Source organism: Phyllostomus hastatus, unplaced genomic scaffold (assembly GCF_019186645.2).
Source record: "Phyllostomus hastatus isolate PE091 unplaced genomic scaffold, TTU_PhHast_1.1 phas_contig_17, whole genome shotgun sequence".
NCBI lineage: Eukaryota > Metazoa > Chordata > Mammalia > Chiroptera > Phyllostomidae > Phyllostomus > Phyllostomus hastatus.
The window spans coordinates 29,342,324-29,369,661 of record NW_025333664.1 but is presented as its reverse complement, the minus strand read 5'-3'; the positions used below and the strand labels follow the sequence as shown (position 1 = coordinate 29,369,661).

The window sequence follows — 27,338 nt, the reverse complement described above, 5'->3', positions numbered from 1 at the left end:
AAATAGTTTATTTGATTTCCTGTGCATATAATTCACCTGAAGTAATCCTTTTTTGGTTCTAGAATGAAATAAGAGAATTAACACATTTCATAGCTGAATCTATAACACCCTCAGGTTTCTGAACATTAGTGGTTACTCTATTAGCAGTAAAGAATGTGATTTTTTCAGCTTTATTGAGGTATAATTGACAAAAATTGTAAGATATGTAAAATTTACAACATGATTACTTGATATATGTAAACATTATAAAAGAATTCCCCTCCAAATTAATTAAGACATCCATTGCTTCACATGTTTATTTTTGCAGGGAGAGGGATGAGAATGTTTAAATCCTACTCTATTAGCAGATTCAATTTTACAGTACAGTTTCATCAACTATAGTCACCATGTTATACATTAAGTTTCAGAACATCTTATAACTGAAGGTTTGTACCCTTTCCAATTTCTCCCTCCTTCCCTCTAATCCCTGACAACCACTTTTCTACTCACTGTTTTGATGAGTTCTATTTTTTTTAAGATTCCACATATAAGTGATACCGTACAGTATTTGCCATTCTTTGTCTGGCTTATTTCACTTGTTGTAATGCCCACCAGGTACTTTCATGTGATTGCAAATGGCAGGATTTCCTTTCTTTTAAGGCTGAATCATATTTCATTGTACGTGTGTGTATGTGTGTGTGTATTTGATCCACATTTTCTTGACCCATTCATCCCATTCATCTGTTCATGGACACATAGCTTGTTTCCATATCTTGAATCTTGTTAATGGTGCAATTGTCATGGGAGTATAGATATCTCTTCCCAATTGTGATTCTATTTTCTTTGGATATACTCATATATCCAGGGGTGGGATTGCTGGATCACATGGTAGTTTTATTTTTAATGTCTTGAAACACCTCCATACTACTTTCCATAGTGGTTGTACCAGTTTACATTCCCATCAGTAGTGTACAGGGTTCTTTTTTCTCCACCTCCCTGACAGCAATTATCTCTTGCCTATTTGATAATAGCTATCTTTACAACTGGAAGGTGATATCTCATTGTGATTTTGATGTACATTTTCCTCATGTTTAGTAATGTTGAGTACTTTTTATGGACCTGTTGGCTATTTGTATGTCTTCTCTAGAAGAAGGTCTATTGAGATCCTTTGCCCATTTTTAAATTGGATTATTTGTGGATTCTATGGGGGTTTTATTTTGTTGTTGTTATTTAAGTGTATGAGTTCCTTGTATATTCGAGATAATAACTATCAGGTATATGTTGTAAATATTTTCTCCCATTCCATAGGTTGCCTTTCCATTTTGTTGATGGTTTCCTCTGCTGAGCAGAAGTTTTTTTAGTTTAATTTAGTCCCACTTGTTCATTTTTGCTTTTGTTGCCTGTTCTTTCAGTGCTAAATTTAGAAAGTTATTGCCAAGACCAGTGTTGGAAAGCTTATCCTCTGTGTTTTTTTTTATGGGCTTATGATTCCAGGTATTACATTCAAGTCTTTAATCTATTTTAAGTTGATTTTGTATATGTTGTAATATAAGGAAGGGTCCAGTTTCATTTGTTTACACATGAATATCCAGTTTTCCCAACACTATTTACTGAAGAGACTATCCTTTCCCCATTGTATATCCTTGACTTCTTTGTTGTAAATTAATTGACCATATTTCTGGGTTTTCTGTTCAATTCCACATAAAAACATAGTCAGTTTTTATGCCAAAACTATACCATTTTGATTACTCTTACTTTGTAATATAGTTCAAAATCAGGAAGTATGATAACTCCAGCTTCATTCTTCTTTCTCAGGATTGCTTTGGTTATTTTAGGTTAAATATGAATTTTTTGTGTATATGGTATATTCAAACACTTGTATTAGAGAGCTGTTTTAGGTCAATGTCACAGAGAAGACTTTGTCCAGAAGCTGTAACCTTTCAGCCGTGGAGTAATATTTGGCTCATTGACATGATTGGCCCACCCAGTGCTCATTTCTAACATTTGAAACATCAAGATATTTCATCTAGAAATCTCAACTTCTGGGTTTCAGGTGTCTCTTGGAAAAAATGGGATGCTCTGGTATCTCTGGGCCCACATTTTCACATAGCATTAGAAATAGAACTGGCTGCAGGTAAAGGCTACCCCACTAGAAGGGTCATGCCCTGCTCAGCCCACTTCAGTTTTTTCCAATTAGCCTAATACCTACAGCCATTTGGAATTTAATATAACCATGAGTATCCCCTGCCCAGTCATTTCACAATAGGGAAACTGAGGTCCAGAAAGTCACACAGCACACAAAATTTCATAGTTAGTTGGTTATAAAACAAGGACACGAATACAGGTCTGGTGTTTCTCCTAAGTCCATGATTTTCCTCATTATATGGGCATATATTCAAGTGTTCGATTACATTTGCCAGTCAAACCAGTAGACATGAGAGGTCCCATGGCTACTGGAACTTTAGGCAAAGTGCAGGAGTAGGAAAAGGGTGGAAAGCGGGAAGAGGGAGGAGAGGAGGGAGGCTGGGGATAATTGGCTCAGTCCTTGCCAACTCCCTCTTCCTGCAGATTTTCCAATATAAGTCAGAGCAGACCTGTTCTGAAATCTGGTTTTGTCAAACCCAGAAACAATGCCAGAAACTACTGTGGCTTAGAAAAAAAGATGTAACATTTAGTTCTACCCAGAGTTTTTCAGCTCTTATAATCAGGATTCCAAAGGGGCAAGCTGTTCCATGTTTCACAGGAGACCTGTGAGAAATTCACAAGTACATTTTATGGGAGGGTAGGAAGTGGGAGCCATGTTAGTAATTAAAATGTTTACTTGTTTAAAAATATAACATCTCTCTAAAAAGACTTAGGTGTCTGTGTCTTTAGGACTATACTCTTAAAAATCTACCAACCACATTTGGATTTCCTGCTGAGGAAAGAAATAACAATCATGACTCACATAATTTGGCCTTGTTTCATGGAAAATGCTAGAGGCTTGTGGGTAATGTTCACATCTCTAATAATAAGACAAAGTACAAATCTCATGAACATCTCCAGATAGAGCGAAAATGGTTAGGGGTGTGTGTGAGAGAGAGAGAGAAAGTGTGTTTGACACCAGTTTTACATTTGGCCAAAAAAATAAAAATTCCCTGCTCTAGTGTTATCAGCCTACCTAATTTTTCTACAAACTTGACAGGAATCAAGGATGTTACAAAATCTGTAGATGATGGCATCCATCTCCCTACTTTTAATTTTTTTTTTGCTTGGGCTTAAGCAAAAATTAAGAAAAAATAAAGCCAAACAAAATCCATGTAGCACCATTCACACCACAGAACTGTCAGAATGACCAGATGTGGAGGGACCACTTTCCATCCTCATTTGCAGACAAGTCTGCCTCACAGGGAGGGAAAACGGCTGGAGAGATTGTCACCATGCATTTGTTTTGCTTATTCTGATGCATTCCAGGTACCAGGCAGCTGTTGACTAGAGGGTCTCATCTGGTTCAGTACATCCATTCCTTGCTCTGGCTCCAACCCCTGAGAAGGCCCTAACAAAATCACAAATTCTGCCAGTTCACTCCACACTCACTGTGTTGCCTTGCCCCTCAAAGGCTGTCTTGCCCTCTCTGTCCAGGTGAGGAAATGGGTTTTGAGAGGCTCAGCAACAGCCAGGTCAGTCAGCCCAGAGCAGAGCAGAGCAGAGCCCAGCTCTCTGTGCTCAGCCCCTTGACCAGACATTGGACACATCACGCAGTGGCATAGGAATAGTGTCTGTGGGCGCCAAGTCCTATAAGCAGCAGTGTGGTCCCCCTGTGTTGCATCGTCCTACCTCTGTAGCGGGATTTCTCAACTTTCATGCTACAGACATTTTGTTCTTAGTAATTCTTTGTTGCGGGGGCCTGTCCAATGCACTGCAGGACATTTAGCAGCATCTCTGATCTCTATCCATGAGATGCCAGTAGCACCCCTCCCTCACTTGTAGCAACTGGAATATCTCTGGACACTGCCAAATGTCACGTGGGGTAAGGAAGCAAAAGCAGCCCCAGTTGAGAGCTATTGTTATATGGCTACTGTTTCTCAAGTACTTTTTGACAGTGAAGGGTGTAGATTCTGGAGATAAACTCCCTGGGTTTGAGTCCTGATATTGCTTGCCACTGATATCTGGGTGGATAAACTGCTTTACTCTGACTCCACTTCTTTATTAGAAAAAGAGGATAAAGAGCATCCCTGCCTTGTCATGTTGGGTAAGGGTTAATAAGTTACTAATGACATGAGTGCACGAAGTCTATATGCACCAGTCCATGTGTGTGGCATGTGGATGGATGGCAGTTGTGATATGGTGCTGAGGTTACTCTATGCTAGCACTGTGCTAAGCATTTTGTATACATTACCCAATTTAGTCCACACAACAAATTTAAAAGAATTCAAGATCATCTCTTTTACCAGTAAGAAGCTTAGATGCAGAGACCAAATCTTTATGGACTTCCCAAGGATGTGAGAGCAAATGGCTGAGCCAGGATCCAAAATTAGTTTTGTCTCACTCCAAAGTCCATGTGTTCCAGAATATTCCCATTTCCAATGAAGAAAACTAAGGAACAGAAAGATGGCTGTGAGGTTTTGGGGCCCAGACACACACACACTGCAGGAGCCCTCACCTTGCTGGTGAGGAATGGGTGAAATTTCCACACGGATTACCCTTTATTCTGTCTGTTCTTTGTAGGGTAGAGTCTTCTGAGAAATTCCTTAGTGCTACCCAGGCTGTGATTTGTGGGTAAAAGCTGGGCTGCAAAGGAAGCGTTAAGAGCAAGTGTGACCAGTGCTGCAGCCCAGGATGCCCCAGACAGATGGCATATTAGGTGATTCTGAGTGAAGATGGAGGATGCTAGAGAACTGGTGGCATGACTCCCCAGACCTTTGTTCTGGAGCAACCAGTGCAGTTTGCTTTCCCTGGCAGGAAAAGCCATTTGAACTAGTACGGTCAGCCTTCCTGCCTCAGTAACTTAATGACTCACCATTCTTTGTGGCACTGCCAGGGCCAGACTCAGCCAAGATTCCGGGAACAAAAGTACAGCTCCTTGCCTGTGAAGCATCCCTGCCAAGCACCTTTCAGAGATCCTGTAGGGGCCTATGGGTGATGAAAGGGCAATGCTGGTGAAATCTGACAGCTGCACCAGAAGTCTGAGGTGGGCGTAGTGCAGAAAGGAGGGGGAAAGAGAGATTGAATGAAAGAAGCGCTGAGTAGCTTAATATAACAATGGGTATTACTGTCTTTAGATATTTTTCTTTATATATAGGCTTCTGTAGGATGTTCATTAAGGCCCATAAAATATCCAAAGAGGCGATTCAGAGCAATGTCTCTAACATCTGTTCTGTCTGATGGAGACTTTAGGTGTTCTTTGCATATGAATGAACTCATTTTCCTATGAATGTTTTTGTCGTTCACAAAGTGTATTTTGGTCATTATAAGTGGGTGTTCCCACTACCAAATTTAAAAAAAATGAATCTAACCTGGCTCTGACACATTGGAACCATATTCTGCGGCAGAAGACCAGTCCCTAGATTCTCCAGCTTCTTGTCACTGCTGACAGCAACACATCACATGTCAGAGTAATCTGCTCTTGCATAGAGGATGCCTTCTTAGAGTTTCGAGCAGCAGCGTTGGGGGGGTTAATTGGATAAATTGGTTCAGAGGTGGAGGAAGAGCCTGAAATACTGTATACTTGAGCCTGCTGATTGCAGATTTATTTATTTCTTCAAATTACTAGGGTTTGCCTCTTTGTAGAGGTTGAGCCTCTTGTCTGAACTCTTTCAGTGTGAGCTTGCCATGTATATTGTAAGTCATGGAATGACATGACTCCTCCTATTTCATGTCATAAGGTATAAATTCCTATGTGCCTGAGTAGGAATATGATGTCATGGTGGGAAAAATGGACTTGCAAAAACATTACATATAGTGCATGACTTTCAGCTACATGAGGATTGGAAATCCAGCATGCTTCTGATCATCCAGACCTTGACCTACTTCCTAAGCTTTCTGCATTAGGGACTTAAGGAGACACATTGATGCATGAGGTCCCCCAGGGCCTGCTCATGACCACAACCCATGGGCAGTGATAATGCATGTATACTTGCTTCTTTCACCAAAATGGAGCATCAGCTCAAGTTGTATGTTGTTTCCCTTTGTCATCTGGCCAGAGTGAGTCTAATAGGGCCTCTCCCTTTTATAAGTGAAAAGAAGTAATTGGGAGGAAACTGACCATGGTTGGGCACATGTCAGTCACAGTTGGGCCTCAAGCAGGGACCACAGTTACTGTTTCCTTGGGATGCAGTTGGAGATGAAACAGTTCCCTAATATCCAGAAATCCAAGAGACAGACGGAGTGCTCAGCACAGCAAACACCTTGGAGCGGGTAGCAGAGGCTGGAAACTCAAGGATGGAAACACATGAGCCATCAGCCACAGGCCAGACTGTCTGTCCCCATCTGAGGGCCAGCAGGGACTGCCCACCAGCAGCATTCCTGCCTGAGACAGGGAGAATTTAATTGCAGAGCGTAACCAGAGGGAAACATATGAGAAAACATACATTTGAGTCACAGGGTTTAATGAATCCCCTTCCCTTCATTACGAGGCTTGAAAATCTTTCCTCTAGAGAAAGCCAGTTACTGATTCTCTTTGGAATTTTTTTCTTCTCAAAGACAAGGTTGGGTCTGTTATGGCACCCTTTGAGTCACATAAGAGCAATTTGAGATGTCCTTTTTTTTGCTCAGGCCTATGATTCATTTGTATCCCCCATGTGATTTATGTAGAGCAAGCAGTAACCAATCTGGCTTTTTCGTGTTGGAGATGAGCAGTCCCTTTGCTTTGTTTGTGCCCTGAAAAGGTGTATTGGAGCATCCCACTTGAGCACAGGAACCAGCTGCCCTGCAGCCCCCATAATTCTGCGGGAAGCGGAGAGACTCTTCATTCTTCATGGAACATTCTGCAGTCCCCATCCTGTGGGCACATGCTCACATACACACACACAGTCCTGGACCTGTCCTCCCTGTCACCAGTACAGACCATGGTGACAAATAGATGCTGAAGCAGGGTTTTCCCCCTTCTTTTCTTTTTCTACCCTCCCCCCCACCAAGCTTGTTTCTCCAGCCTTGGCATAAAATGGTCAAATGATGTTCTACTGCAGAATTCAATTTCACAGTTCAGTTAGGTCCTTGATTACACTGCCAAATTCAGATTAATGTGCATTTAACTAACATGGATCAGGGGAATTCTGGCTGACAGCCAGCTGTAATCAGACCAATTGATAGCTGTGTGGAGTTTTATGCCCTGTCCACCCCAGCGCACCACTGGTGAAATTGATTGATTAAACGAATTCATTGTTATAATTATGTATAATTCTGATACATCACAAGCCTGTGTCTGACCCTATCCTTGGAGATGTTCGCATTGTGGAAGGGTAGTTCGGCAGAGTTGTTAGCTGGGAATTATTTACTTCCATATAATACAGCCTTTTTTATTTTTGCCCATCTTACTTTTTGATTGGGTTTGGATAGAGACATGAAAAAGCACACTTCTTTAAGAATTAATTTATATGGTATATGAACAGGCATCAGGAAACTAAAAACATGAATGGATGTCATTAACCATTTCAGAGAGAAAGGAAACCAAGACTGCTTGTACATTCATTCAGTGGCTTTAAAGATTCCTGTACAGAGAATTCCTTCTCCGAATGTATCCAATTTTCAATGACAGTTTGTGGCCTTGGAACAGCAGCTGAGCAGTTTAGCAGCCTGGGTGATAATTTGCAAAAACGATCCAGTCTTTTCTTATTACATCTTGCCATATGGAAACTCCTCTCAAAAGTATGCAGACCATGGTCTCATTTCTGTGAGGTAAGTTTTCCGCAAGATCACAGGACCTCTCTCTTTGGAGGAGTGGGGAGAAGTCTTCCTAGTCTTTCTTCATTGTTTCCACTCCTGCAGACCAGATACCCAACCCCTGCTTGGGTTCCTATGCCTTTGCAATAGGTCTTCAAAGGTAGACTACATGCTTAGATTTTTTTGGAAATGGTTTGGATAGTGGGGGAGTACGTTGGATTTGTTTATCAAGTATCTATCTGTACCTTTCACTGGCCCAATTCTGCATTCTGGTTTCACTCAGTGATTAACCCCTACATCCCTCTCACCATACCACAGGCCTGCTTATATGGATTTCACATGTACTCCTTTTCTTCCCTAGACTATACTGTAAATCAGGTTGCAGAAAAGGTTGCCTACCTCAAGCTTTACTCCTTTGCAAGCCTTTCTTACATTCATGAATGTGTGTATATGCAAAACAGTAAATATGGACAAATTCATCATTTATGTTTCATTCACTTCCAAATAGAGGATGTCATGGAAAAGATGATTTAGCATTGGACAATTAAATAATTATAGCAGTTTAAGAGCCATGTAAGAGAGCCAGGGGGCTTGTTACAAAACCTTGGCTTTCATTTTGAGGAGAATCCATGGAAGAAAGTTTGGACATGTTATAGCTGAACACAGAATTCAGCTGTGACCAAAAGGAAAATGAAAGCGATGAATTGTGTACATAGATGATCAGCTTATTTTGCTGTGATGATTATTTCCTTTTTGTATATTTTGAGCTGAGTTCTCTAAGCCAACACTTTTACAAAAAAAAAAAGAAAGAAAACAAAAAACAAAGCAATGTTTCTTGCATGTCCTTTCTGCAGGCATTACCGTCCACCATTTTCTGACCCGGCTGTTCCATTCCGCACCAGGTTGTGTAGACATCTGCACCCCAGTGAAGCACCCTCACGAGCTTGAGCTCTGTAGTTGTCACTCCACTCTGTGCCCACCCCTGTGTTGTTCCTCTCCACCTTCTGATCATTGGAGGATATTTCAGAATGTATCAGGGGCCTGGATTCTAAAGTAGCACTGTCTGTATTGGAATCCCAACTCTAGCTTTCTTAGCTTTGAGCACTTTGTATGGCCTACTAAAACACACTGTGCCTCAATTTTCTTATCTGTAAAATGGAACAATTATGGCTCCTATGTAATTGTGCAACAATTGTGTTCCATGACAAATGGAGAGGCACATTTTCTGCTTCCCACAGAGTCAACAAAGGCTGTGAGGCCTCTGGTTCTGGTGCTTGAGTGTGATGCTCCCAGACACTTTTTCAGGGCACAACAAAGCAAAGAGACTGCTCATCTCCAGCATGAAAAAGCCAGACTGGTTGCTGCTTGCTCTGTGTAAATCAAGTTTGGGGCAAAAGTGAATCATAGTATTACATGCAGCCATGTACATCAAGTGCTCAGAACCAGCCCTGGCACATGGAAAGTACTCAGCAAATGTCAAGTGTCAATTAACAACATTAGTATCATGTTATCTATTCTGCAAGGATAGTCTTCTAATAGAGGACTTGGTTAACGAAAGGGACCCAATAAAACACACTGCATTTTATCAAAGAGAGAGCATCCAGCCTTGATTACACACATCGGGGAAGTGAACACTAATGGTAGAAATACAGGTAGAAATGGGGAAAAAAGCAGGCCCGTGGTGCCAGTGCACTGAGCACATGGGGCATCTACATCCCTCCCACTGGGAGGGCAGCACTGACCTGAGCAGAAGAACTGCATGGTGAAATCTCCTCAGGACTACAGCGCCTCTTGCCTTGGACTACTTGGGAGTAGTTTCACCTCCCTGAGCCTCAGTTTTGTCAACAGTAAAATGGAATTAATGGCCCTGTGCCTGACTGTCAGAGGGAAAAAGAATGAGGCCTGCCACAAGTGTGCAACCAGTGATACTCTCCATCACAACCCCCACAGCTGGGTCATGAAGACCCAACTGAGGCCAGTGGGGCAGTGACATGGTGGCCCCAAACAGGGCCGCTCATGCATTTCTCCTTCACAGAGTCAGTCATTTACCCAGCATCTCCTCCTTGAGTGGATGAAAACCCAGAGGGAAGATCACATGTTCCCTCTTTCAAGACAAGCAGTCAGTTGTCCTTTGACATGCACATCTCAAGTTTGATTCCAAAAATTGTCTCTGGTGGTAGTGGTTGCTTCTCATCCATTGCTTTTTTATGAGTCTGCACCTTTTATCAGCAGGCATGAGAAACAATTGCACTGTTTTGTCCCAAAGACCTAATCTCAAAGCTCCCAGTGCATAACTCTGCATTCTGTATGACTGGAAATTGTCCCATTTGTGTGAACACGTGTCCTCTTCTTTGTACCCCAAGCTGGCTGGCAAGCCTGGAACCTGGTGATGCCGCTGACACTCCAGGAAGAAGAAAGTGGCCTAGTGCAGTGTGGAGTGGTGTTTGCAATTCCTAGAGGATAAAGTTATTTTCAAAATAACTGTATCCTTTCAAAATAACACATTTTCAGAATAAAAATTATACACCCCTTTTCCATTCATGCGCTGGCCTGTGACTAGCCTGGGCTCAGCTAATCTCCAACTTGTTTAAAGGGAGAACCCAGTTATTTAACATATGCTGACATTTTACTCCCCCTACCCTCATCCCATGTATATGCCAGTTTCCCTCATGTATGACCCAAATCTAGGGGCTTAGGAAATAAATCAGCTTGATTTTGAATACTGCATTTTAATTATAATACAGTGTTCTATGTATTATAATCGAAGGAACCTTGTCAGATTATTTTGAGGATTAATGTATAGGAATATATTGTCACCAGTACATTGTACACTTTCCATAAATGCTAGCTGTTTTATTAATATTGTAGCTAGTATTTACTTTTTCTTTTATTTCCACTGCTGTGCTGAGCACATTATATAGCACTACCATCGAGAATGTATTGGCCAATCACTGTTTGAATCTTCTGACATGTATTCAGTCCTTTAGAGTTCACAGTGACCTAAGGAAGTAGGAATTATTCTTATCACTACCACCTTACATATGAGAAAACTGAAGCACAGGGAGTTTAAATAACTTACCCAGTGTCACAAAACTTGTAAATGGCAGAGAAGAAGATTTGAGTCCAGAGTCTGGTTTCTTAAACCCTAGATTGCTCTAGGCTGCCACAGTGAAGCCTCATAAAAGCCCTGTGAGGGAGGTGTTATGATCCCCATTTTACAAATAAGGAAACTGAGGCTCAGAGAGGTAAAGTGATTGACTAAAGCCATCAGAGTCAGAATTCAACCCTAAGTCTCTCTCTGAAAACCACGTGTTCTGTTTGCTCTGCAGTCAAGATATGGCCATGGCTTAGCCACTTCATGGTCACCGCTGCTTGGTGGGAGGCTGGCTGAATGGAGGACTCACCTGAGTGTGGTGCTCCCAAGGCTGGGGTGGGGGCTGCATGACTGGCTGTGCAGCAGGGCAGCACTGCCACCTGGCAGCCAATGAACAGTGCAGAAGAACTGAGAATGGTACCCTGGTAGCTATTGTCAGGAGCCCTCTGTGTGCAGATCTGGCTCCTTGACTGGTGGAATAGGTTTTTAGTCAGGCTGTATGATGGCCCAGGAGCTTGGGACACCAGCCTTCTTCCAGGTGACCACCATGGTTCCAGGTCCAGTGAGCAATGTGCCTCAGCCTCCTTCATTTCTCAGTGGAGTTTGACAAGCTGCATTACTCTTCTCAAAATACTTTCCACCCTTGGCTCTAGGACAACCTTATTCCCTCCTTTTCTTTCCAATGTCACTGGCCACTCCTTCTCCTACTCTTCCTGGTCTCTACATGTAGCAGTCCTTGGACCTTCTCTTACATATGCAACATCATGGCTTGTAATGCCAACTCAATACTGACCAGACTCATGTCTTTAGCTTCAACCTTCTCTGGATTCAAAGCACACCTTAGTCTCCTAAGTGACATCTCCTAAGTGACAGTCTCCTAAGAGACATACTCAGTCTCCTAAGTATACATTACTAAATGATGCATGATAACTCTCTCAAACTTAACACAATCCTAACAGAACTGTTTCCTTCTATGTATTAGTTATCTATTGCTGTATAACAAATTATCCCAAAGCTTAATGCCTTAAAGCAACAATAAACACTTCTTATTATCTCACTTCCTTTCTGTGCATTGGGTCTCCATGACTAGGTTAGTTGGATGATCCTGGCCTGAAATTGTAGCCAAGATGTCAGCCCTGGCTGCAGTTACCTGAGGGCTTGGCTACAGCTGGAGGATCACTTCCTAGACAGCTCATATGGCTGTTGGAAGGAGGCCTCCATTTCTAGCTGGTTTTTGGCAGGAGGCCTTGCCACCTGGACCTCTCCATAGGATTCTTGAGTGTTCTCATGACATGGCAGCTAGAGAAAACCAGAGGAAGTGACCCAAGAGAAGAGGTAAAGAAACCACAGTGGCATTTTTGGCCTCAGAAGACACTATCATTTCCACCATGTTCTTTTGTTCATATGGAGACACCTGGTACAGTATAAGAAGTGATGAAACAAGGGCATAAATGTCAAGAGGCAGGGATCATTGGGAGCCATCGTGGAGGCAATTACCTCACCCAAAAACCTACTCCTGTCCTTGTGCTTCTCAAATCATTAAATGGCCTGTTGCTCAGGCCAAAATCCTAGGAGTCATCTTTGATTCTTTTCTTTCAGATTCTAAACCATCAGCAACTCTGTCAGCTCTATCTTCAGACCCTCCCCTCCATCCCACCACTCTTCACCCCATCTGCAGCACCTGCCCCAAGCTCAGCCCTCATTGACTGCAGTAAGCTAATTGTCATCCTTATTTCCACTCTTACCACCTAAGTCTCTCCTCCTGCAGCCAGAGTCAAGACCATATTACTCCCCTCTGCTCAGCAACTTCCAGTGGCTCCCACTTCACTCAGAACAATGACTAGAGTCCTTGCTATGGTCTACATGATCTGGCCCTTGCCTGCTTCGCCGTTCACTTTTCCAAACCACCTCCCTCTCCACTTCAGGGGAGCCTCCATGTTGTTCCTCAAGACTATATGTGCCTCAGAATCCTACCTCTTCTCCTTCTGGCTGGACCACCCCCTCCCGCACACTCATAGGTTTGTTCCTTCACTTCAACCAGGTTCCTGCTTGAATGGCACCCCCTCAAGGCAGAAAGCACTTTCCTGTCCAAAATGGCACCTTATCACTCTCAACCCCGCAACTCTGCTTTACTTTTCTTATTACTGCTGACCCACATACTATATATGTATTGATTTACTTGCTTATCATCTGTCTCCTTCTTTGATATATAAGCTCCAGGAGAGCAGAGATACCATACATTTTTATTATAACTGGAACTTCCCACAGCACCTGAAATAATGCCTAGCATATATTAGTTCCTCAAGTATTAATTTGTGGAATAAATGAATCAATGAATGTACTACCTAGGAGCAATTAATTCATGTAGAACAGTGCCAGCCAATAGAACTTTCTGCAGTGGTGGAAATCTTCTCTATTTGTACCATCTTATGTGATGACTGTTAAAAAAATACTTAAAATATAACTAATATGACTAAGGAGCTGAATTTTTAATCTTAGTTTGATTTCAATTAATTAGTCACATGTGGTCAGTATCTGCCATATTAGAATAGATCTAGCTCTTTGGGGTGGATGGGGTGGGGAGGGGACAAGCAAATGTCATTCTGTATACATCCCAGTAGAGTGCTAGAGACTTTCTGAGGCACTGTATTAAAAAGGAGCCTGAGGTCCAATCAGCAAATCTCTTTCTGATCACCTTCTGTCTATCTGGCACTGTATTGTCATCAGGATCTTACAGGAAAGAGTTCATTGATCAATTACCACTTTCTGTCCTGGGCAATGAGGTGAACATAGTATGATGTGGTATATTCACCACCCCTGATCTCAGTCATTCCAGGGGTAAATGGAGCTCATTCCTGATTTCAGGAAGGGGACGGCTCACTGGCTTTCCCTACTCAGGCCACGTCTGCCCTCCCCATTGTCCTGCAAATTCCCTAATCCACTCTTCAAATCACAGTTGAATAGTCTTTGCTGGAGTCTCTTTGAGGGTGGACCAAATTTCTCTTTCACTCACAAGCCCCTGCAAATTTTGATTATTCTCAACTATATTTTGTACTTAGTGAGAACATCGCAATACCTAGCACCCTCCCCTCTTATCCATGGTGTCACTTTCTGTGGTTTCAGTTGTCAACCACCATCTGAAAATATTTAAAGGAAAATTCCCAAAGTAAACAGCTTAAGTTTTAAATTGCACCGAGTAATATGATGACATCTCATGCCATCATCACACTCTGTCCCATCTGGAGCATGAATCATCCCTTTGCCCAGCATTTCCGTGTATATACTCCACTCCCACTTTCATCACTTAGTAGCCACCTTGGTGATCAGATCAAGTGTTGCAGTATCTCAGTGCATGTGTTTAAGTAACCTTTATTTTACTTAATGGCCCCAAAGTGCAAGACTAGTAATGCTGGCAGTTTGCATACACCAAAATAAAAGAAAAACCTGTAAAATATTTCCTTTAAGTGAAAAGGTATGTATGCATAGGAAGAAACATAATATAGGTTATTTTTTGTACTATTCAGAGTTTCAGGCATCCAGTGGGGTTCTTGGAATGCATCCCCTGTGGAATGGGGGGTGGGGTGGGCTGCTGTAATAAAAAGCTGTTAGCACAGGAGCCATGTTTTCACTTTTACATGCATCTGCTATGTTAGGTATGTGAATAGTTCATACCACCCTCTAGTATGAACCAGAGTTCAGGAGGGTGTGTGTGTGTGTATGTATACAGAGAGAGATTTTAAGGGGCTGGTTTCTCTGATTGTGGGGGCTGGGAAGTCTAGAAAGTACAGGGCTGGTTGGCAGGCTAGAAATTCTGGCAGGAGTTGATGTAGTTGTGAGTACAAGGACCATCCAGATGCAAAAATCCCTCCTTTTTGGGTGACCTCAATCTTTTCTCTTAATATCTTCAGCTGATTAGATGCAGCCCACCCACATTAAGGAGAGTATTTGTTTTACTCAAAGTTTACTGATTTGAATGTTCATCACATCTAAAAACTACCTTTACTGTTATAACTGGGCCAATGTTTAACCAAGCAACTGAGTACCTAGCCCTGCCAAGTTAAAACATAAAATTAACCATCATATTCTTAGTTACAAAACTTCGTTATATAAACTCACTTTTTATTGGCATTTACCCTTCCACTGTCTCACTTCATAACTCTAGAGATCACATTTCACTACTTGCATTCAAATCCAGGCCTCAGAGTCTGTTTCTGGGGAATTTGATAGGGAAAGGGGAAAAAAGAGCCTGGAGGGGGAGATCGGAGGTCAGATAAAGGGGGGAAGCAGGGGTGACCCAGGGCTTGGAAAGGTAAGCTTCACCCATGACCAGGATGTGCAGTGATGGTCTTCCTCAGACCAGCCATGTGTTAGCTCACCAACAAACTGGCTGTGGTGGTTCAGATGTAACATATGAATATTCAAATATTCTCCTTCCCTGCCTGTCTCCCCAGGTGGATTACGATCGAGCACAGATGGTCCTCAGTCCTCCACTGTCAGGGTCCGACACCTACCCCAGGGGCCCCGCCAAACTACCTCAAAGTCAAAGCAAAGCGGCCTACTCCTCAAGCAGCCACCAGTACCCATCTGGGTACCACAAAGCCACCCTGTACCACCACCCCTCCCTACAGACCAGCTCACAGTACATCTCCACAGCTTCTTACCTGAGCTCTCTCAGCATCTCATCCAGTACCTACCCCCCGCCCAGCTGGGGCTCCTCATCAGACCAGCAGCCCTCCCGGGTGTCCCATGAACAGTTTCGGGCTGCTCTGCAGCTGGTAGTCAGCCCAGGAGATCCCAGGGAGTACTTGGACAACTTTATCAAAATCGGGGAAGGGTCGACTGGAATTGTGTGCATCGCCACTGAGAAACACACAGGGAAACAAGTTGCAGTGAAGAAAATGGACCTTCGAAAGCAGCAGAGACGAGAACTGCTTTTTAATGAGGTAGATGGCATGTTCAGATCATCCTTTTTCACCTGCAGAACACTTATTCCCATTTCAGAAATAGTACATGTGCTATAATAGTAGACTTCAGAAAACAGTGAAAATCTAAATACAAAAGTAGCATTCCCCATAATCCTTCCTTCTGGCCTCTTTCTATGCATGTATGGCTGCTACCTTTACAAGGTACTTCATGTGTATAAGCCGCTCTGCTGCGCATTGATCTGGTTTGATTCTCACAACTTTATGAGACAAAAAGATGTCATCACTGTAACAATAAGGAAATATGGACTCATGTAAGTTAAATGACTAGCCCAGAGTCAAACAGCAGGTTGGTGGCAGATTCCAAAGCCTCCAGCTACTCTGTCTCTGTGGGAATATATTCATTTTATACTGTATATCCTCTCTAGCCAATTTTTAAAAATCATAATAAACAGAGACAAGTTTACCAATGGACTGACTATCACTCTTTAGGAACTCTAAAATATTTTGTCCTAACCATAGAAGTAATGAATTCTTCCTGTAGAAAATATGGAAAATATTCTTTTTAAAAGCCTCATAATTCTACAATCAAGAAATAGACTATATTAACATTTCAGTATTTTCTTTCTATATCTTTTCAACATAGAAAAATGATATATAGTATTGATTTCCAGAGAGTTTGTACTAATTTGGACCTCACCAACCATTGGATACTATCATGTTATCTCTGTTAGTCTGATAGACATGAATAAATCATACTGCTGTAATTAACACTGTTGTTACTAGTGAAGTTAAATCTATTTTTAACTGTTTATAGGCCATTTTTAATTTCTTCATTGATTTGTATTGTCTTTGCACAGTTTTCAATTAGGGTAGTAGCATTTGCCCCATCGATTTGTAAGAGCTCTGGATATATTAAGGAATTAACACTTTTCTATAGATTTGCTGCACCTATTTTTCTACTTTCTCATTTTACCTTTCAACTCACTTTTCACTTGAAAGTTCTCAAATGTACATAGATGGAAAAAATGAGTATCTGAATCTAGGGACAAAACATTTAGAAGTGTTTAATGATTTTGTGGGGGTCTTAGAGAGGTGAGCTCTTGTGGATGAGAACTCTAAGTCCTAAAGATAGCAAGTCAGGATTCCAGTGTTAGACATGCCAGTCTCTAGCAGAGAATGTACCACCCACAGATAGCTCTCAGAGAAGTAAACAGACACTGTAAAAAATGCAGTCAGCAGTGACTTTGGACCCTCTTCTGTGGTGGCTCCAGCTCATGAATATGTTCATTTCTATTCCATGCTCTGAACCACACAGAGAGCACCAGGTGAGTGGGCTTCAGCTTCTTCCCAGTCCACAATTCCTGATTTCTGCAGCTTATTTCCCACAATGCCAGAACAGTCAGGGCAAATATAATTTCAACAAATAACTCTATAATGTATTATTTAACACGAATTCCAAAATGGTCACCGGAAGCAGCCACAGAGCAGCAATTCCTGGAAGCTTTCTCCAGTAAACAGATTCTAGTTAGCTTTTTTATGCCTAAATTGTATCTTTACCTCCAAGGCCTATCCTCCATATACAGCCAAGACTTCTCTGAAATTCAACCCAGGCTTTCTCCCAAGAAGTTAAGTTGGTATCATGTGGCTCCACTCCTAGTAACTGCTTCATTTACTTGTGAGACTCAACGATTTACCCACATACCATGAATTAGTGATACTTTTACCAGGTTAAGCAACTATAGAGTATGGACAGTGCATTCTGAAGGAGATCCTTAGGGGTATCTTATCATATCCCCAGGACAGGTAACTCACCTCCCTCTGTGGATGCAGCCTTGTCTCAGTTCTGCCCATCCTCACTCCTTGTTCTCCCTGACCCAATGTCTGGTTGACCTGCCATTTTCTCTAGATTTACTAACTCGATTCCCTTTATTTCTACTAGCTGCTGTCAATCAATTGCACTCACAGCACAAATATGACCTCAATAAAACAGGAAGCCAAATTTCACTGCCACGAGTCAAAAAGTATCTTTCTGTTGGCCCAGGTTGTGATAATGCGGGATTACCACCATGACAATGTGGTCGACATGTACAACAGCTACCTTGTCAATGATGAGCTCTGGGTGGTCATGGAATTCTTAGAAGGTGGTGCCTTGACGGACATTGTTACTCACACCAGGTAAGTTTCTTTATTATCTAGAGAAACAATTCAAGGTATTTATTATTCTCCTCCAGGGGAGGCCTCAATGATTGTCTTTGTGAACTCTTCATAAATTATAAACACTTTGAAGTCAAGGACCATGACTACCTCTTCGTCTGTATTCCCCAGGTGCCTAGTACAATATTGTATATGTGTAGTTCATTCATACAATTAACATTTTCCTTGCCCTCCAGAAGTTCATTAATGTCCATTGCTTTTAAATTGGTAAGCTTCTGAGAGAGAGATTTTGGTGACAAATAGTAGAAATGTTCATTTCTGCATAGATATGAAAAACTAAATTTCATTCTCCTGAGCTGCCATGTCATTGCTATGTGTTAGTACATGAAGGGTACCTAGGGAAGGAAGGGACAGTTGGAAGATCAGTCAAAGATTTATGGCATAGTAACAAACTTATATAACACAGAGAAATTCTTTGACTCTTAGTCAAAGTAACAAGTTTGGCAAGTAACAACGGCTAATTACCATTGTTACATACTTCTCTGATGTGTCAGTTTCATCAGGTGTTTATCAATCACTTTTTATGTGCCAGGCTCTTTCCTATATGCTGGGGATGCAAAAGACACAAAAGAATAAGGCTGAGAAACATTCTCTCAAAAAAGTCACAGATTAAAAATACATACATTATACTACCTGTGCAGAATTAGAAAAGTATGTGTGTCGCATAAGTATAAAGAACTTATACCACTCAGCACCAAGAAGACAAATAATACAATTAAAAAATGGACAAGGACCTGAATAGACACTTCTGAAAGGAGGACATACAGATGGCCAATAGACATATGCTCAACATCACTAGCCATCCGAGAGATGCAAATTAAAACCACATTGAGATACTACCTTACACAGTCAGAATGGATATTATTAATAAATAAATCAACAAACAAAAACAAGTGCTGGTGAGGATGTGGTAAAAAGGGAACCCTAGTGCACTGTTGGTGAGAATGCAGACTGGTGCAGCCACTGTGGAAAACAATATGGAATTTCCTCAAAAAACTAAAAATGGGCCAGCCTTCTGACCCAGCAATTCCACTACTGGGATTATACCCGAAGAATCTCGAAACACCAATTTGAAAAAATTTATGCACCCCCATGTCCATAGCAGTGCTATTTATTGACAATAGCCAAGATTTGGAAACAGCCTAAGTGCCCATCAGTAAATGAGTGGATCAAAAAACTGTGGTACATTTATACAACAGAATACTACTCAGCACACAAAAAAGGAAATCCTACTTTTTGCAACAGCATGGATGGAACTCAAGAATATTATGCTAAGTGAGATAAGCCAGTTGGTGAAAGACAAATACCATATGACCTCACTTATAAAAGGAATCTAATGAACAAAATAAACTAATAAGCAAAATACAACCAGAGGCATAGAATTGTGGAATAGACTGACAGCCATAAGAGGGGAGGGGGGATGTGGGGACTGACTGAAAGAAGGTGAAAAGATTAGTGAAAGGACAAATATGAAGAACCCATGGACATGGACAACAGTGAAGGGACTGATTATGGAAGTGGGGGCCAGCTGGGTGGATGGAGGGTGAAAGGGAAAAAGGTGAGACAACTGTAATAACATAAACAATGAAATATTTATTTTTTTTAAAAAAAGAATAATACTTGAATGTCTCTATCAGGGAGAGTCAAGAAAGATTTCCAATATAAGGTGAAATCTGAGTTAGATTTTGAAGATAAATAGGCATGTACTAAGACAGAATGTGGGAAGAAAGGGGCATGGAACACACAGAAAAGAGTATATGCAAAAAAAAGTATATACCAAGACATTGCTTCTCAAATTTTAATATGCAAATCACTTGTGGATTTTATTAAAATACAGATCCTGATTCAATGTAGAGAGGTGTTATACTCTGCATTCTAAAAAGCTTCCAGATGATGAAAAAAATTCCAAAGGGAGAAGAGGAATGAGTAAGAGAGAGCAGGGTCAATGTGTAGGGCCTGCAATAACAGCCATGAGGAAGAGTGACAAGCAGCTGTCCTGGGAAAACTCTCCCCCATGCTTCCTCCAGCCTCAGGCCTTCAGCACTGTGATGGAGGATATCTTCCAGTGAGGATTTAAAAAATGAAAAGAACAGGACATCTAATCAAGATGGAGGCATAAACACACCTCATCTCCATAAACACGCTTCATCTTGTACAACTACAGAAAAAATTACAACTAGACTATATGATAAATATCACTCAGAACCAGCAGAAAATCGAGCTGTATGGAAGTCCAACAACCAAGGATTTGAAGAAACCGTATTCATTCAGATGGGTAGGAGGAACAGAGACACAGAGGCAGGCAGACAGGCACAGAGAGGAGAAGTGGTGTGGAGACAGTGAAGTGGCCCAGAGAGGGGACAGAATAGGTGGTCCCACATTCATGTGTTGTGGATAAAAATTGGAAGGGATACCTCAGGACCCATGGATCCTAGCCCCAAACCAGACCACCCAGCCTACGGTTCCAGTGCCAGAAAGATAAATCTCCATTACTTCTGGCTGTAAAAATCAGTGGGGGCTGAGGTGGCAGAAGAAACTGCCAGATTCTCAGGAGACTCCTCTTAAAGGGCCTGCATGAACTTAGGACTTATGCAGATACATCCTGTCTGGGATTCAGCACCAGGGCAACAACTAGAAGTACACAAGTGGCATATGGGGAGAAAGTGAAGTGACTAGAAATAGGGTGAGTGCCAGGAGACAGCTTCCTCTCAGGCAAACCTCCAGAAGCCAGACAGCAGTGTTGTCTCCTCTTTGAGCCTGTCCCCACACAGAGCCACAAAGTGGTGACATGGGTTGCCCCACCCTGGTGATTACCTAAGGCTCTGCCTCATTCAATTTACAGGTACACTTTTCTAAAGTAGGCCATGCTACTAAGACAGGGAGTCAAAGCAGCTCTATCTAACACACAGAAACAAACACAGGGAGGCTGCCAAATTCAGGAGACAAAGAAATATGGCCCAAATGAAAGAACAGAACAAAACTCTAGAAAAAGAACTAAATGAAACAGAAATAACCAACAAATTAGATGCAGAGTTCAAAACAATGGTTATCGGGATGCTTAAAGAACTCATTGAGTATGGCAACAGCATAAAAAAGACCCAGGCAGAAATGAAGTTTACATTAAGCAAAATGAAGAAAAATCTACAGGGAACCAAGAGTGGAGGGGATGAAACTGAGAATCAAATTAATGATTTGGAACATAAGAAAAAAAAAGCAATCAAAAGCAAGAAGAAAAAAGATAAAAAAAAAAAACCTGGGATAGACTAAAGAGACACTGGGACATCTCTAAACATACCAACATCCAAATCATAGGAATGCCAGAAGAAGATAAAGAGCCAGAAATTGAAAACTTATTTGGAAAAATAATGATAGAAAAGTTTCCTAAGAAGGAAATAGACATATAAGTCCAGGAAGCACAGAGTGTCCCAAACAAGTTGGACCCAAAGGGGACCACACCAAGACACATCATAATTAAAATGCCAAAGATTAAAGATAAAGAGAGAATCTTAAAAGCAGCAAGAGAAAAGGAGGCAGTTACCTGCAAAGGAGTTCCCATAAGACTGTCAGCTGATTTCTCAAAAGAAATCTTGCAGGCAAGAAGGGACTGACAGGAAGTATTCGAAGCAAGGACCTACCATCTAGATTAGTCTATCCAGAAAAGCTATCATTTAGTATGGAAGGGCAGATAAAGTGCTTACCAGAGAAGGGAAAGCTAAAGGAGTTCATCATCACCTAGCCATTACTATATGAAATGCTAAAGGGACTTATTTAAAGAAAAGAAGAAGATCAAAACTATGTACATTAAAATGCGACAAATTCACAACTATCAACCACTGAATCTCAAAATCAAACAAGCAGAATAGGAGCAGAATCATAGATATGGAGATCACATGGAGGGTTATCAGTTGGGAGGGGGAAGGGGGAGAATGGGGGTTAAGTAGCATACATTGGTAGGTACAAAATAGACAGGGGGATGTTAAGAATAGTATAGGAAATGGAGAGCCAAAGAATTTATATACACACCCCATGAACATGAACTAAGGGTTAGGGATTGCTGGAGAGTTACTGGGGTTACTGGGTAGAGGGGGCAAAAGGGAAAAAATTTGGAAAACTGTAATAGCATAATCAATAAAATATATTAAAAATAATAAATAAATAACTCCCAGTGATGCCAAAGCTTATATAGTTCATGGACCACATTTGGAGAAGCAATGTTTTAAGGAACAGATGTACAAAATGTTACATGTGGGAATATTTAAGTTCAGTCTTGCTGGTAAGTAAAATGCTGAAGAGTTAAGAGAGGATTGTTATGAAGGAGAGGCATAGAATATTAGCTAATGTCACTGAAATAGCACCCAAGTCATTAGTGAAAAACAATAGGGGGAATGCAAGGAAGCAAGAAAGCTTTGGGAAACCCTGTGAAGAACAAAATATGCTATTGTTTTCCCACTAAAATGAGGCAAAATTTTAATCATGACCCCTACAGCTCCCAGTCTATGAAACAGTCTAAAAACACTGAACTTTTTTTGCATTAACATTTTAGCTGGCAGACTTCTGGTAGTGTAGCCATTGACATGCCCACCACCCAAATACATAAGAACATCCCAATTTATAGAAACAAATATACTGAAGAGACCTAGGAATAAGACAAATGTAACTTACATATAAAGCAAGTCATAAAAATATATCTGGAAGAGAGGCTTTTTTCTTGCCCAGGGCTTCAGATAGCCACACATGTCTCTAGAGTTCTCCCTTTGTCAGGGTTCTTTTCAATGCCTACTTTGTATCAAATGAATAAAGTTCAGATGCAAGAAAGTCACAGATTAGAACTAAATACATTACACTACCCATGTAATCTCCTCTGAAACCAGAAATACCTTCTTCAGAGGGGTGCAACCATGAAATGCGGGAACCATGCCCTATGCTTTCTTGCCTTTCTCATTGCCATGGTGCATCTATTAAAGCACCATCACTTCACACTTAGTTATTAGGAACTAACTAGCTCCAATTTCCTTCTTGAAAGAAGGACCTGGAGCATAAGAAACCTGCAGTTCTTGAAGGATGGAGGAGGGTCGTTAGTGAGAGGCAGGGCAAGTCTCAGCAGTACAAAGATCACTTTGTCTGAGTCCTGCCTTGGAGAGAACTGAGGTTGTCCCCATTTCCAAGATCAGAAAACAGGGATCTGTGGAACTTGGAGGACTTGCTCAGGGTCACCTAGCAGAAACTCCTGGAACCTTGATGCTATTCAGTGCACACTCTCTGTAGGACCGTGGAAGTGTAGGAAATAACCTATAAAAGTCCGAAAAAGTACATTTTCATTGATGGTCCAAAAACAAAAACAGCAAATGGATGTCTCTGGCCCTTGGTTTATGTTTGGCCCCTGTCACCCCTCCGTCCAGCTTTAGGTTCTGTGAATCAGAACCGAAATAATTCCTTTTCCTTGCCTGTGGGTTTTCCAGACCTGGCCTGGTTCACTGGAGTGCTAGGGAGCTCCCTCTCTAGATCATTTCAAAGATGTTCTTAAATCTGTCCTTGCTTCTTAAATGTTATTTTCCTTCTAGAATGAATGAAGAACAGATAGCTACTGTGTGTCTGTCGGTTCTGAGAGCCCTCTCCTACCTTCACGATCAGGGAGTGATTCACAGGGACATAAAGAGTGACTCCATCCTCCTGACAAGCGATGGGCGGGTAAGATTTTCATGTTTGGTCCCTCCCTGCTTTAGCTTGCCACTTTGTCTATCATGGATATTGTTCTCCTAAGAACACTTTCTCATGATTTTCATTTTTCAATCACAAGTCACCCACTGTCCTTCCAAATGTCTTACAAAAAGGAAATCACCATTCTCTGTGTCATCATGTTAGTCAGAATTATCTGGGGCTCGCATTTGGTGGATAATTTTCCACATTAACAATGAGTACAGGAAGTAATGAAAACTATGGAAATTTCTTTTTCTGCCATGTCCTTATTTTGTTGGAGGAGATGATGTTTTCTAGGACTTCGTGACCCTGTTCTTGTGACTATACATGTCTGCAGTATCTGTTGGAGTCCCTGCAGGAAACAGATGTCACACTGCAGTGGACCATTTGAGGAGAGTTTAATAAGACATGGGCAGAGGCAGAAAAATGAGGAGGATTAGAAAAGCACATGAGGATTGGTGTGGTACTCCAGAATGGAGTGCTACTCTTACCTGGGGAGGTGAGGTGGTAACTGGCTACCAGAGCCTGGAGACAGACATTGTTGCATGAAGAGGGCTGCATGCAGGAGTCTGGGCTTCAGTAGAAACCAGACTACAGCGAAGCTGCAAAGTGGGAGCTGAGGGAATCAACACCCCAACCTCACTCTGGTCCTTCCTTCCCTTCCCCTGTTGATGCTCCCCATTAGCTAAAGCAAATCGGAAGTCATCAGTGACCACAGATTGGCCTCCCAGGGCTCAGAAAGGGTAGGGGAATAGATTTAGGACAAACAAAATATACCCATTACATGAGCATCTCTCCAGGCCTACATTTCTGCATTTCCCATCATCACAACTTCTTCAAGGGATACTGTTGAAACTCATCAGCCACACCATGGTACCAAGGAACATAGAATTCAACAGCCAAGATAAGAATGAGTTGACATCCACGGAAGGCTTAAATGGGAGAGTTTTAAAGAATATATTTTCACTACTTAGGTCCCTTTAGCTTCCCTGAAACTTCCACCAAAGGTAAGAGCCCTAGGATGAATAAAGCCAGCTGTTCCTCTGATGATCCATGTTACAACCCTGCAACCTCAGCCAAATGGAAAACATTCACGTCACACCAGAATTTGCCCAGAAATGGCCAGAGGGCAGCCCGAAGAAAACAACCAAGCCATTTGGCTTTTCTTCTTTTGTTTAAAAAAGAATTGTCAATTTTATTGCAGAAATTTATTTTTTTAAAGTAGATGTATAGTTGTGAGCATGCAAAACACAGTTTTTTTCTTGTGTTATTATTTATTAATTATTTTATTATTTTCTATATGAACATTATATATATAATTTGCAAACTTGGGATTATGTTTAATGGGCAGTTTTAAATACTGCCTATGCATTGTTCTAACTAAAAGCTTTTTAAAAGAAAGCATATAGCAATCAGTTTTGCTTTATAACAAACACTCTCCAGTTAGTGGCCTAAGACAGCAACCATATATTTGCTCAGTATTCTGAGTCAGCACATAAGCTGACCTCAGCTGGGACAGCTCACCTCTGCTCCACGTGGCATCAACACAACTATCTATTTTGTTAGTGGTCAGTGTGCAGTTGACAGCCTCCCTCATTTGCCTGGCACTTGGCTGGCCTACAGCCAGGATGGTGGGGGTGGTGATAGCCATGTGTCACTCATCTCCCAGCAGGCTAGCCCAAGCTCATTTGTGTGCTGCCTGTGGCCAGGTTCCCAAAAGCAGCAACAGAGGAAAACTCAGTGCACACACACTTCTGAACCCACCACTGTCTTACATCATGTTTGCTAATGTCCCTTTGGCCAAAGTCACAAGGTCAAGCCTAGATGTAAGGGTTGGGGAAATAGACTTTACCTCTTGATGGGAGAAGATGCAAAGTCACACTGTGAAGGGATGTGGATTCAGGAAGGGGACAATTATGGTACCGTTTTTGCACTCTCCCACAGAGCAGGAGAGCTACAAGAAAACAGCAGGACCCCTTTCCTGGCCTGACTCAGGAAAGACAGAGATAGGCTCCCCTCCCCGACCTCAGAGCACATTTTACAAAGCACTGAAACTGGTCCACAAACTGGCTCTGGGGACTGGTGTGGGCAAAAAGAGCAAAACAGGGCACTTTCAAGCAGGCTTCCTTTCCTTGTTTCTGGAAATGGATGACAAAGGCTTTCTTGCTCTAAGTACATGTCAGATGTCAAAATTAGACATGACACTAAGGTAATAATTCATTGTTTAATCAGCTTAATTAAATATCTCCCCCTCCCCACAAGGTATTAAGGTTATTGAATCATTCCGCATCATTATCATGGACAGAACCTGTTTCAAACATTGCCTGCATTTCCATGCACCTGGCAAAGTGTTCACAGGGACCAGCACATTGTTAGTGCTTTAGTCTTATTGGTTTGTTCAGTCACTCATACAGTAAATATTACCTGAAAGTCAACTGTGTGGCAGGGGTGGTTCTAGGTCCTAGGAAGGAACAAAGCAAAATCACTACTTCATTAAATGTATTAGGGGCATGGAGGTGTGATAATAAAGAAATAGATAACTATACAAATAAAGTCACCACTAGACAGGCAGTGATAAGTACTCAGGTTGTTGGGATTATTTAATTTAAGCAGGGTAAGGAGGTGGAATGGGGCAAAGGGGATCAGTTAATAGAGATAGGCCAGAGAAGGCCCTTCTGAAGGGGTGACTTTAGCAGAGACTTCTGAGTGAGTGGAGCCTGCGGCTCTCAGGAGTATGACTGTTCTGGGAAGAGGGTACAGGCCACATGGTGAGTGGATCCTGTTTCTCTTGGCCAGAGTGCGCTCATCCACATTTCAGAACGGTGCACTGTATTGATTCCACTGAGCTTCTTCAGTTTCTAGACAGAAAGAAAATGTTGTTTTAGATGGGGTGTGGTTACTCTAAGAGAAGTCTGAGAGTACAGTTTGTATTAATCTATTAGAACATGGAGTTTTATAGAGAAGACATTTTTGTTCATTTATTGTCATTATAACAAGTCACCCCAACACTGAGCATCTTGAAGCAAAAGTCATTTTAGCATTCTCACATTGCTCTGAGAGTTGGCTGGGCTCACCTAGCCAGTGCTGCTCTGACCTCTGGTCACATGATGCAGCGAGACATCATCCTCAGTCACATGTTAGGCAGTGAGTGTCGGCTGACAGGTGGGTGTGCAGCGGGAGCTGGCAGCCAGGACACCTGCGACATGACCTCGTGTTTGGCCTTCCTTGCAGCATGGAGGCTGCATTCCAAGAGTGAATGTCCCAAGAAAACGGGCTGGAAGTGCATGACACTTTTATGACACAGCCTAAAGTCACATAGTGTCACTTCCACCATAGTCACAGCCCTTTCAGACTTGGGCAGGGGGTGGAATAAAAAACCTTCCTCAGTGAAAGGAATTGAGTTACATGGAAGAAGAGTTCATGGACAGGGCAATATTTTTGTTGGCTTTTGGGGAAATATTGTGTGTCATATAAGCTGTCTTGGGTTCTCTTCCTGTTTGGAGACATTCAATGTCAGTAGCCCTGAGAGAAATACAAATCAAAACTAGAAGATACCACTGCACATTTAT

At 41.8% G+C, this 27,338-nt stretch overlaps 1 protein-coding gene across 3 annotated transcripts in view; it reads left to right on the top strand.

The window, feature by feature from the left end:
* PAK5 (p21 (RAC1) activated kinase 5) overlaps positions 1–27,338 on the top strand; it is a 273,223-nt gene that overhangs the window by 229,981 nt on the left and 15,904 nt on the right. For all 3 annotated transcript variants that reach the window (XM_045833660.1, XM_045833662.1, XM_045833661.1), the window contains exons 5-7: positions 15,385–15,876; positions 17,900–18,033; positions 23,634–23,760. In XM_045833660.1, coding sequence (XP_045689616.1) covers positions 15,385–15,876; positions 17,900–18,033; positions 23,634–23,760 — 753 coding nt within the window. The remainder of the gene's footprint in view (positions 1–15,384; positions 15,877–17,899; positions 18,034–23,633; positions 23,761–27,338) is intronic.